We start from the raw sequence: 12,697 nt of genomic DNA, 5'->3' as shown, positions 1-12,697 counted from the left end.
TTCTGTTACAGGATACAAAATTTAAGATATAGGTCGGGTCGAATTAGTCCCAAAAATTTTAAATTAATTTTAGAAAGACTCATTGGTAAATCATTCCTCAAATCCTTATCTAGCTAGTACTCTAAACAATTTTACTGACTTAAAAATTTAGAAAAATTCTTAAACAAAAAAGTATTATGTGGTTTCATCGATTTCTATTTAGGGCATGTTTAGTTTAGCTATTTGATATAACTGATAGTTGTTACTGTTAGCTGATAGCTGATAACTGGTAGCTGATGATAGCGAATTTCTGTTAAGTGTTTGGTAAAATTATGTTTAGATATTACTATTGATATATAAAATGACTAATGAGGTATACAACATATAATTTATTTTATTATTAAAATAAATATAAAATTATAAATTTATTATATTATATTATTTATTTTATTATTATAATAAATACATAATTATTAATTTTGTATATTATATCATTTATTATATTATTAAAATAAAAATATAATTATTGATTTATTATATCATATTATTTATTTTATTGTTAAAATAAGAAATAATTAAATTCCTTAAAAAAATAATTAAATAATTTTAAAATGTAGTTATAAAATAATAAATTAATTATTTTTGTTTATAAAAAAAATCTTATAATTTTAAGTTTTTAGAAAAAAAAAACTTATTTTTTATAATAAATAAATATTCTATTTTTTATGTTATTAATAAAAAATATTTTAATAAAATTGCAATACGCTAACTAAAGTGTTAAAATTGTAAAATAAAAAGATAAAAGCAAACAATATTAATAATATTGATTTTCGAGTTATATGAAAAGGTAATATAGTCTACATAAAAAACAAAATTAAATCAGCTATCAACTGATGAGTAACATCTATAACAATAAAACTGATATAAATTATAGCTGATGGGTATCATATCAGTTATCCATCAGTTATCAGCTCAATTTTTTTAAAGTTACCAAATACTTTAGTTCACTTGTTTGGGTATTTATCAGCTGCACTCAAAAGGTAAATCAAACACCCTTTTAATGTTTGTGATTCACTTTGTAACAAAATAGTATCTTGAGGTTTCACACCATTAGCAAACAACAACTTTCTATTTTCTTTCCGTCAAAAAGTGCTAACAAGAAACAAAAAGTTGCTGATTTGAAAGAGAAATTTGCTAACATGAAATATAAAAAATTAAAAAGTGGTATTAGATGGTAACGCATTGTTAATAAATCACAGTATTTTATTTGAGGCTGTCAATTTTTGTTAATGTAGCATTAAAATAATATTTTTAATAATAAAAAAATAATTCACATACCACCAAGATATTTCATGTAAGAAAAAGACTTTGTTCACTTTGATCATGGTGATTCCGAAAGTGAATGTATGATAATGTGGAGTTTTGCATGAAAACCCTGATTTTGAGAATTACCATTAATGGATTTTTGAACTTGGAGTTTGCCCCTTCATTTTCGAAATCACTATCGAGGATTGCTGATATGGCATTATTACTAAGAATTTGAGTAGGAGTAACAGTTCTACCGTTGAAGCGGCTAGATTAATCTTGTGCTCTTGACTGACTAACCACTTATTCCCTTTTTTTATCAAGTGGTTGATACCTTTTTTCACTTTGAGTATAGTTTTCATAAGCACTACCTTAGGAGTTCATGGCTAAAGCTGTCCCTCAAACTCCTTAGCTCTTTTGAATACCGTGTTAGATTCTTGTGGCCTAGAAACTTGGCCATGACAAAATACTATAACTGGCCAATTAAGTTTTTCAAAGAGAACATGCATAAATTTTTTCATGGTATTCCAAAAGTTAAGGATCACAGATTTTGACTATTTTCAAAAGTTAAATAATTCTCTTGGTTTGCTAATGGTGTAAAATTTTAGGGTACCACTTTACCACAAAATGAACCACATACCTTGGAATGAAAATGAATAGTACTACATGGTACTTTTTTATAATTTTCATATTTTTTTATTCTACATCAATAGATTTCTTTTTCACATCAACAGCTTTTTGTTCTATGTTAACACCTTTTAATGGAGAGAAAACAAAAAGTCATTATTTGCTAACGATATGAAATCTCAAGGTATCATTTTGTTACAAAATGAACCACAAATCTTAAAGTGAAAATGAGTGGAACAAATAATACTTTTTGTAATTTCCCCTAAAAATTTTGTCAATTTTACTAATCATTAGAATTCAACTTCTACAATTTATTAGAGGCACATAAATTTAATCCGCCCTCACTCATATAAATAATGGCCAAATACATCATCAAACACCTAAACTATTTGGTTTTTGCCTATTACGCACTTGAACTAATTTCATAACCATTAAACATCTGAACTCACTAAAATCACCACAATTAATAAGCACTTGATTTACACTCGCAGTGATTTTTTAAAAATGTCAGAAACCGTGTTGATTGTGCTCTAATTTAACTGTAAAATGATAAAATTACCCCCTAACACTTCCTTTCTTCCACCCCACCTCTCTCTCTCATTCCCATCCCCATCCCTTCTCTCTCATGACTGACTATTCTTTGATGTATCAGGTGTCACTAATCAATTTGTTCAAGATTGAACAACACCATTTTCTCGAGAGTATAACACCTCTAATTTTTAAATAATATTTTATATGTAAATATTATTATTTTATTATATTAAATATTATAAAATTTTATTTAAAATTTTTTTTGAATTTTAAAAATTGGGTTCGATTTTCTTAATACAACAAATTTCATTGATTTTTAAAAATTAATTTAAAGATTACGTGGCAAAACTAAAAATATATTTGGACTCCATGATTTTTTTTGAGTTTCTGTAATTTTTTAAAAAATTTTGGACCTCTTTTTTTATCCTAGGGTAAAGTAAAAATTTAATTTTGAATATCCTAAATCGAACCAACTGAATTAAATCGGATCAGGTCGGACTAGATGAACCGGATCGGGTCGAACTGGTCCTCTTTTTCTTCTCCTTCCTCCCTCCTGCTCATTATCGACAACCCCCCTTTCCCTCACTTTTTCTCTCTCCTCTCCTCCCCTCACCGGCCAACTGCCACCCCATTCTTTCCCAGTCACTGGCTCACCTCCCCCAAGCTTTCCCCTCGTCGAAAAACGTATCCAAACAAAGTCCCTTATGGGCACAGCATGCTATCCCACCTTTTCGACCAAAATCTAGCCGATCCGACCACTAGTTAGACCGGTCTTGTCCCAAATATCATCTACACCTCAAAAGCTTTTCATAGACACCATGATCACAAATTTTCATCGAGTGGATTGTGTAATTTTAACTCGGAAAGTTTTAGCCCATTTCAACTTTTGAGCTAAATTTCTTCTGAACCGAAAACCCCACGGAGATTCCGAAAGTATCGGTGTTGTGATGCCCCTTACCCGTCTATTGTATAGCCGAGCAAGAAGTGCCACATTCGGTGCCGGAGCACCCTATCTTGTCTTGTCATGTCTATTGTAAATTTTAATGTCATTTAAATCAGGTAATTTATGTGTAGACTAGTATTTTGGTTCATTATGTCTAGTCATGATGTAATTACTAGTTTATGATGTATTTCATTTTGGGCTCAAATGTAATGGCCTGGCCCACTAGTGATATTGTCCGCTCTGGGCTGAAGCCCTCACGGTTTTAAAAAGCGTTAATAGGGGTTAGGAACCTCCATCTTATGAACCCAGCATCTCTCCCGTGTTTTGTCGATGTGGGATTTGCCTAGGGTGTTACAATCCACCCCCCTTATGGGACTCAGCGTCCTCGCTGAGGTTTGCCCCACCATCGTTCAAGGTTGCACGCGGAGCGGCTCTGATACCACAAATGTAATGGCCCGGCCCACTAGTGATATTGTCCGCTCTGGGCTGAAGCCCTCACGGTTTTAAAACGCGTTAATAGGGGTTAGGAACCTCCATCTTATGAACCCAGCATCTCTCCCGTGTTTAGTCGATGTGGGATTTGCCTAGGGTGTTACAGGTGTGCTCCAATTAACAGCGTGCTCCACTCAACGAGAGCTTCGTCGCAATATAAATTTTAAAATTTTTTGATATAGGAAATTCGATGGGTCCCACGAACTTCGCAGTGATTTTTCGAGCTTTAAATGAGGTTAATTAATTTCATAAATATTTTATTCTAACTCCTGATGTTGTGGGCTTCACGCAGGTACTTTCGTTTTGTAGAAATTCAACTGTCACCCAAATCTACAATTTCGGGCTGGGCAGATAGGCTGCCAGAGCCATTTCAAAATGAAATTTATAGTTTACCCCACCATTTTCAGATGCTCAGAATGTGTTTCAGGTGTCAGAATTAGAGTAGGTAAACCCGAACTCTAAGTTTCTTCAATTTCATAGTGCCGGGTTTAGAATAAAAACCCATAAAATATCCAGAGGCAGCTAGAAGATTATAATTTCTTTTACATTAGCTTTATAATATTGCTAAGGACCATGGGAAAAAATTTTAGAATTTTTAGAGCTAGTTTGAATGACATTTGCAAAATGTTCATTTTAAGCCTTACATTTAAATTATTGGATTATGTGAGATTTGCCTGAGTTGGAGGGCCCAGGAGGGGCCATGTGTTGTTGTTGAGATGATATGTGGCTTTAAAAGTGTTATTTGAACCCCTTTACAGGTTGAGTAGATCCTAGGTACAGGAAAAACTCTATCAGATTTTTGGCATAAATTATGGCGTCTTTTGCCTCTTTAAAGCTTTGTTTTGAATCTAATATTGATGAAGTTGTAATATAATTATTTAGGTGAGTCAGGTCAACCTTTCTCTTCTACTCAGCCACCACAGTGACTTTCGATTAATTTGTGAGTAGATATTGATTTTATTTACAATTTCAATATTACTATTACATGTTTGCAGCATACCCATGAAGTACTTATAGTTATATTTATCAGCTATTATAGGCACTCTTTGTGTTGCATTATTAGTTGATGATTTGATTTGGGTGTTGCCTTAGGGTAATTTAGAGCTGTGTGCGTGTGTCGGTGTGTGTGAGGTGTATTAGTAATGGAAATGAATAGGACAAGCAAATCGGTTTGAGCTAGTCTTGCTTGGGGCCTAGTCTTTTTTGTGATAAGTCAGGGCAAGTACGGCTTAAGTTGACCTCGCTGACCCTCGCATTTGGATTATAAGAGGAAGTTTGGCTAGAGTTGATCTCGCTGGCAGGCCTTACATTAAGAGAACTGTATAGGGGATCAACTCCCATATTATATTTATATTGATGTGACACACAGGTATGTGAGTACTCCAAATTATTCTTTCTGTGAGTATTATTTGAAATTGTTTGAAATTACTAATATATGATGCATTTCATCCTTAGGGATGCATTAGTATTAGATAGTTATAGAAATTATATCTAAAATCAATATCTTACTTTATGAGTCGAACGCTCACTCCTGTTCACCCCATTTTTCTAGGTTACAGGAAAGCTTTTATTGTGATTGACCTATTTCCTTCCTCGCAGGTCCATTCATGCTTTACCCATATAATTTATGATGTCAGATGAAATCTAAAACTCCGCATGTGTTAGAAAATATTTTATTTAATTTGGGACTGTAAAATATTAGTTAGTTTCAAGTTATAAACTTATTAATTATGCGTGTGTGCATGTATGGGATGGATATTTATTTTGAATGAGGGAGTTGATCTCCAATTTGATTAAATTGACTAATTGAGGATTGTGAGGGTGAGCTGAGCTCCCCATATGCATTTATGTTGTGATCACTGGTCGGGTGCGCTAAAAACTCCCCATTGAGTAGTCCAGTTTGTGGTCGGACTTTGTTCGGTTGGTTTCTTAAAAATAGACTCAAAATATGGACTTAAAAGTTGGGCTATGGAATAATTAGGCTTACTATGGGTTTTGGAGGCCTTATACTGACCCAAATCCTAGTGTCGGTCTGGCCCAGAATTTGGGTCGTGATAGAGAGCTAATCGAAATACACCATGAGGAAGACGGTTAAGATTCTGTATTGCAAGATCAACATTCTCCTTTGCTAATTCTTGTGCTCTTTCAATTCCCCCACATTGCTTAACAAACTCAACAGCTTCATCCAGAGAACCAGTCTCACAAAATTCAAACTCAATAATTTCTCTTAGTTTTGGTTCTTTCTTCAGAGCAAATATTACAGGTGCAGTATGTCGTCAACAACTTGGAAGGATAGACCAAAATTCATACCATATTCATACATTTGTTCAACAAAACTACTGTTCACCCCACTAAAAATAGCGTCTCCTTTTGTACTAGCAACAAGTAAAGAGGCAGTTTTGTAATAGCTCTCGATCAATTGCTCCGCAAGTTCAACATCACAGTCAAACAAACTAGATGCTTGCTTTATTTCACCACTTGCAAAATCTTTAATAATCTGGCTGATAAGCTTAATGACTTCAATGTTTTCAAGATTTGCTAAGTACCATGAGGACTGAGCATACATGAAATCCCCAGCCAATACTACCGCACTTGCGCCATATAGTTGATGAACTGTTTGTTATCCTCTTCGCATGTTACTTTCATCTAGTACATTATCATGTATTAAGCTTGCAATATAGATCATCTCAATGATCTCTGCTAAACGCCAATGTTTTGTAGTGAGCATAGCATCACAATATTTTTTTTTATTGATATTTTTCTGTGACCTTAGACTCTGTCTTGAAAACATAGCATCACAATATTACTTGCAGTGAAGATGAACAAACAGTTGGGAGTGGAGAAATGGAGGAACGATTTACCTTATTGATTAGACCAGCCATATCCTGTTAATCAAAACTTATTAAATTATCAAAAAGAGTTCTATCCATGTACATGTGTGATTATACTAAACTCTATTGTATTTATCTCTAGCACTTTTGTATTTATCTATAACCTCTTATCTTTGTATTATATTATAAATATAAATCCTATACACTTTTACGTAATAGAGTAGTAGGAAACTCTTCACAATTCTTGGCTTTTACACTGTCAAGAAGAGAGCTTATCTTGAATAAGTTGGAATTGAATAAGAGGCCTTACCAACTTTTTCGTTCAGCAACATGGGGACTTGTTCATTGATACTCTTTTCCACATATTGGAACCATTCCTTGTTTGATGATGATAATAATAATAAAAATAATAAAGCTTACCGTACATCACTGATGAGGAAAAGAAAAGAAACCACCATTGCTCAACATAGTTTAAAACTAGCCAACAAGCTTGAAAACAAAATCAAAGCTTCAATCCTAACTTATGCATAAGCTCATACACTTCCAAGTTGAGAGCATCAGCACGTTAATCTCATTCAACAAATTCCATAATAAAACTTTCTTACGGTTTCACTTGGACTAAACCTCAAAGGCTTTCTTAACCATTCCTTGTTCATCCTTTGGAACGATGATCATACGTTCAACAGCTCCAACCTGAGTTTTGGTTTTTGTTAAGCTCTAGCAAACGCAAAATTTTTTTCTAGGTCTTTAACTTCCCTTTTGGTCTAAAAGTCATTACATTTGCCATGTAAGATCTCTTTTTGCTATTAACTTGCTTCTTGGCGCGTGACCACATCCTTTGTGCTGACTGTACCAATTTGTGTTTAATTGTAATGATTTTTTTAAGTTTAACTGTTCAATAGGTAAAGAAATTAATTCAAGTACACGATAGGCAAAACTTAAATATTACAAGTGTTTGATAATATATTTGGCCTATTAGAGGTGGCAATTTTAGATACGATCTGTGAATAAGATATAAACATGATATGAAAAATAGGGTTTGGGTTAAACTTATTCGTGTTTGTGTCGGTCCATTTATGATACGGGTATAATCGTGTCGTGTCATGGGTATAATCGTGTTGTGTCATGGGTTAACTCACTAACCCAACTTGATACGTTTATGACATGGTTTGATATTTGTATCGCATGTTGACTCGTGACCTACTAACTTATTTGACTCACTATGACTCATGAATCCACTTATATAGTATGTTAAATAGGTTAAATCGTGTCAAATCATATTAAATGAGTTATTTCGTATTAAATGAGTTGTCTCGTGTTGATTACATCTAATACAATTTAATATTAATTACATCATGTTGTGTAACCGTACAATAAAAATTTCATGTTCATATTTAAATTTTTAACATAATTTATTAATTATGTTGTGTTCGTATCAATCTTAATTATATTCATGTTAGGTGTTGACATGACACGAACACAATCCATCAATTTGAATTGCCATCCCTAGAGCTTGTATTTAATTAAGCTAAAGAATAATGTATTGAAAAGGTCCGGTGACGTGTTGCATTCTAAGTCTTTCTTAGATATATAAATAATAAAAATTAAACTTAAAAAAAAAATTAAAGTTAATGTATGTCCATATGGTGTCTCACTCACGTAGAAGTGAAATTCGTGCATCTTTCTTATTTCATGGAGGATATAAACATGCGTATATATGATGTCACTTTCACATCAACCAAAAGAGTCCACCGACTTTGCTCACGAGTAAACATGATGCCATAAGAAAATATAAAAACCACAGTAGGGAAAGCAGACTAATTAAGTAGCGGGCAAGACACGGCATTTGAAATTATTATTATTATTTTTTCATCCTTATTCATCTATCATCTTTTAATTTGAATTTTTATAATAAATTTTAATAATTTATATTTTAAAACTCATATAATTATAAATTAGTAAATTATAAAGTCATAAATGTAATTTTCCTGTAATTTCAAACTTCTTCATTAAAATCTCCATAAAAAAATAAATTGTTAACATAAAGTTGTTTCAAATATTCCAATTGTTGGCAGAAGCAAGAGCTAATAATACTTTGACAAATGTCATTTTTAACTTTAAAAAAAAAAGTGTCAAAATGGTCTACACTCTGTATTGGTGTGTATCCTCTACTAAGCTTCATATGTTATCAGTAGAACAATCAACCTTGCGTTTGATCCTGTGAGAATTATAAGATACTTATAGTGTGCTAGTTTCTAGTACATTATATATTTATAAGAATTCGGTATATCATATATTTCTGTTATTTTATGAATGATAAGATATGAATTTTATTTCATTATGAGAGAAAGAGTATATGCTCCTAAAATATCTAATAAAATCTCTTGATTCTAACCCCTAATTACGCTCTTATCAAGGAAAAGAACAATAATAATAATAACAATAATCCTAAGTCTTATTCTGTTCAATAGTGGAACCAGTAGTGTTGTGTGCATAGGTTTGGTATATTGACAAGCAAATAATAAAAGTGAGTGTACCTAATTTTCTATAAATAATATTATTGTAAAAAATTAAGAGTTTGAGGTCTCAACTTTTCCATGTAGATATTGTACAATTATGCACCAAATATGTAAATGTAACTAGTTAGGATTCACAATGAGTAAGCTACTTATGAAAATCCTCCTATTCAAATTTGAATTTAATTAATATTTTAAAAAATTCAAATTAATCTTAAAATTTTATTAAAATTAGTCAGTTTTGAAATTCGATTAAAATTTATTTTAATTATCCAAATTCAATTATTATTATCTTAAAAAATATTTAAATTCATTTAATTTTATATTTTTTTAATTTAAAATAAAATATATAAATATTTATAAATATTATTATAAAAATATATTTTTTATATTTAATTAAATATTTATATAAATAAATTTAAATAATAAATATTAAATAATAAATATTAAATATATAAAATTTAAACTCATCATAAATATATTTTTTAAATTAAAATATATTCTAAACTTAATAGTATATTATTCAAACTCATCTCATTAATATTTGGAGTCAAGTATTTACAAAAATCCTGTTTCATCCCTAATTGCAGCCATCCAAGTTGTTCGAGAAAAATGAAAAACTCTGGTTAGATGACCTAATTAGGCCGTCATAGGTGGTGTTTGGATTTGACTTTGCTTTCTCCACTATGCAGGAAAAGTGTGCACACATGTGTTGTTAGCTAGCTCGTGAATCAACTATCAGCAAATCGCGTTCAAACCAATTAATTAATAGTGGACCCTAATAAATTAAAGAAAGTTGTGAACATTAATTTACAATTTTCATTTTCCAATCTTAGACATTGAATGTGCGATGCATCCATCGACGACCAGACGAAGCAAGTGCAGCCACCGAAATGGTGAATATATGCAAAAATTAACCAAATTCTAAGCTGAAATTTGAAAAACAGCTTTATTGAATTGTCAAATCATATGAACTCAATCTGTATAACAATAATATTACATAAAAATGAATCACACTCTCGCTAATTAATTAATTAATCCTCTCATCACAATCTAATACAAGAAAGCTACAACAATTGACAAAAAGGTGGCGGAGAGACCGGCGACGCTCAGAGATCTAGCAGAGCTGTTTGGTGGAGGTGGGGCGGTAGTTGGAGATGGGGTAGAGGGGTTTGTTGGGGTGGTTGGGGTGGTGGAGGATGGTGGTGTAGCGTTGGAGGATGGTGGTGTAGCTGTGGAAGATGGTGGTGTAGCGGTGCCGCTGCTGGTGACATTGATGGCTAGCTTTTGGCCAGCAGAGCAGTGGCCGGGGATGGCACAAACGTAGAAATGCTCACCGGCGGAGAGAGTGATTCTTGTTGGTGGGCTGGACCGGAGAGAGATTGGGTTAGTGGTATTGCATGAGTCGTAATTTGCCTTTGTCACCTCAGCCACATCATGTGCTCCATTGTTATAGTTGAAAACTGCAAAAACATTTAACATGGAAAAAAAAATTAGAAAATGATAGACTTCTTCAGCTGTTTATTATTATTATTTTAAATTCTGTTAATTTAAAATCAAGAACAGAGCTTCAGAATTTTTATTCCTTACCCAAGATGTCTCCAGGCTTGAAGTTCTTGCCGGAAGCCCAGTTCTGGTAGAAAGTGGCAGTATTAGAAAGAAGAGTCCAGCCCTGATTGTCTCCAACAGTGTAAGTTACTCCACTACCGGATGGTGCTGGTGATGGGGCAGAAATCGGTGAAGGTGGTGGTGTAGAAACTGGAGAAGGTGATGGGGCAGAAACTGGAGGAGGAGTGCTGGGCTGAGGAGCAGGAGTAGGAGTAGGAGTAGAAGGTTGAGGCGCCGGAGAAGAAGAAGAAGGTTGGGGAGCTGGAGAAGAAGTTGCAGCACTAACATTGATCATCAACTTTTGACCAGCAGAGCAGTGGCCGGAAAAATTGCAGATGAAATAGTGCTCTCCGGTAGCATTAATGGTGAATCTAGCAGGGCTGGCGGTTTGCAAAGAAATAGGATTGGTTGTGGTGCAAGCATCATAATCAGCTTTTCTTACTTTGGCCACATCATGTTGGTTGGCCGCAAAATTAAACACTGCAAATTATATTTAATGAAAAATATTCAATCTTTTGTCACTCCAATTATTAACCAAATGCACAATTTTACAAAAATATAAATTATATATTTGTGTTTTTGCAATCTTACCAAGAATATCACCAACAGAGAAGGCTTGGTTTGCAGCCCAGTTGGAGTAAAATGTGGCACCGGTAGGAATAATCCAGCCAGAGTTATTACCCACGACATGGGTTGTCTGAGCGGCGGAGCTCTGAATCAAAGCAGCAACCAAAACTGCTGCAAGAAATGTCATGATTAAATTTCTTGCCATGGAAATGTGTTCTGAAGGTCAGGTCGCCCCTGTTCTGTTTTTACTCTGTTTCTGTCCTGTTAAGTGATACACTGTTTTCTAGCGTTGGAGATGAGATGACTGAGCATATGCTTGTGCCCTTTTCAATTTATAGAATTTTTGTTCGGGCCTCAGGGACATTGGCTGCAACGTGTGATTAATTATGGGCCGTTGGATGGAGGACAGGTGTTTGATTTTCAGGAATATAATGAAGCTCGGGCTAATTCATCAAGGGCGGCCGGGGGAGGGGACTTCCAGAAATTCTTGAGAACTTTGCCGCGTAAGGACTAAAGCACTCACCAAACCTTGACTTTGAGCGTTTACTAGTCAATAGGTTATGTTTGTTTAATGTGAATTAAACCTTTTGTCAAGGTCTCCTATGCTTGCGTTGGGCCACAACCTTGGAAGAATTGGTACAGATGGAAGTTTCATGGCTCTAAAGGTAGAACAGAAAAAGGAAAGATACATGTCAATTTTTGTATTCTAAAGAATGGATTTTCTATTTTTTTAATGATTTCAGTTTGAGTTTGGAAGCCTAAACCAAACTAATTCTAAGCTACTCTCTCTCTCTTTCTCTTTTTTTGCTTGGGTTTTGGTATAGAAGTCTAAATTGATCAACGAATTATGAATTATATGAAATTTAGGACTCGCAATAATTTTTTTTTCTCATTGATATGAGATATTTCTAAAATATTATTATTATTTGTTTAAATGATGCCTTCAATGAATTTCGGAAGTCTTGGTCATCTTTCATTTGGTCAGGGCATTCTCATGTTAAGTACCATTGGTTAGTTTATTTTAATAATTTTTTCCTTTTAAAATTCAACTTATAATAAAATTATAATTTTATCTACAATCATGCAAAGCCTTTTCTAGAATAATCATCATTCATTAAGTGTAAAAATTTTATTTTATTTTTTTTTATAATTTATAAATACTCTATATCGTTAATTTTATTAAAATAAATAGTGAAATCGTGCTTAATTTAAGTTTTATTTAATTAAATTAATATTTAATATCCATTTTTTGTACTTAAAGGCAGAGAAAAAATCAACTAGAGTATTCTATTGATTTG

The 12,697-nt window shown here is 32.9% G+C and overlaps 1 protein-coding gene and 1 pseudogene across 1 annotated transcript; both read right to left on the bottom strand.

Annotated features, from left to right (window-relative positions):
- Positions 1 to 2,569: 2,569 nt before the first annotated feature.
- Positions 2,570 to 10,084, bottom strand: LOC110641097 (solanesyl diphosphate synthase 2, chloroplastic-like; annotated as a pseudogene).
- Positions 10,085 to 10,154: 70 nt separating this feature from the next.
- LOC110641104 (blue copper protein) lies at positions 10,155 to 11,716 on the bottom strand. Its single transcript, XM_021792697.2, has 3 exons — positions 11,424 to 11,716; positions 10,815 to 11,312; positions 10,155 to 10,687 (listed from the first exon to the last, which is right to left on the bottom strand). Exons 1-3 carry the CDS (start codon positions 11,602 to 11,604, stop codon positions 10,278 to 10,280), a joined length of 1,089 nt encoding a protein of 362 aa, XP_021648389.2. The 5' UTR covers positions 11,605 to 11,716; the 3' UTR covers positions 10,155 to 10,277.
- Between the last annotated feature and the right edge of the window lie 981 nt (positions 11,717 to 12,697).

Source organism: Hevea brasiliensis, chromosome 17, assembly GCF_030052815.1.
Source record: "Hevea brasiliensis isolate MT/VB/25A 57/8 chromosome 17, ASM3005281v1, whole genome shotgun sequence".
Lineage (NCBI taxonomy): Eukaryota > Viridiplantae > Streptophyta > Magnoliopsida > Malpighiales > Euphorbiaceae > Hevea > Hevea brasiliensis.
This window is presented reverse-complemented; position numbering and strand designations above follow the sequence as displayed.

What these genes read in the sequence shown, in the direction of transcription:
- LOC110641104 (XM_021792697.2), bottom strand. Translation starts at nt 11,604, where the DNA reads ATGGCAAGAAATTTAATCATGACATTTCTTGCAGCAGTTTTGGTTGCT. An exon ending in CTCTGTTGGTGATATTCTTG is followed by an intron (nt 11,313 to 11,423) that starts GTAAGATTGCAA and finishes TATAATTTGCAG; the next exon opens with TGTTTAATTTTGCGGCCAAC. An exon ending in CAAGCCTGGAGACATCTTGG is followed by an intron (nt 10,688 to 10,814) that starts GTAAGGAATAAA and finishes ATGTTTTTGCAG; the next exon opens with TTTTCAACTATAACAATGGA.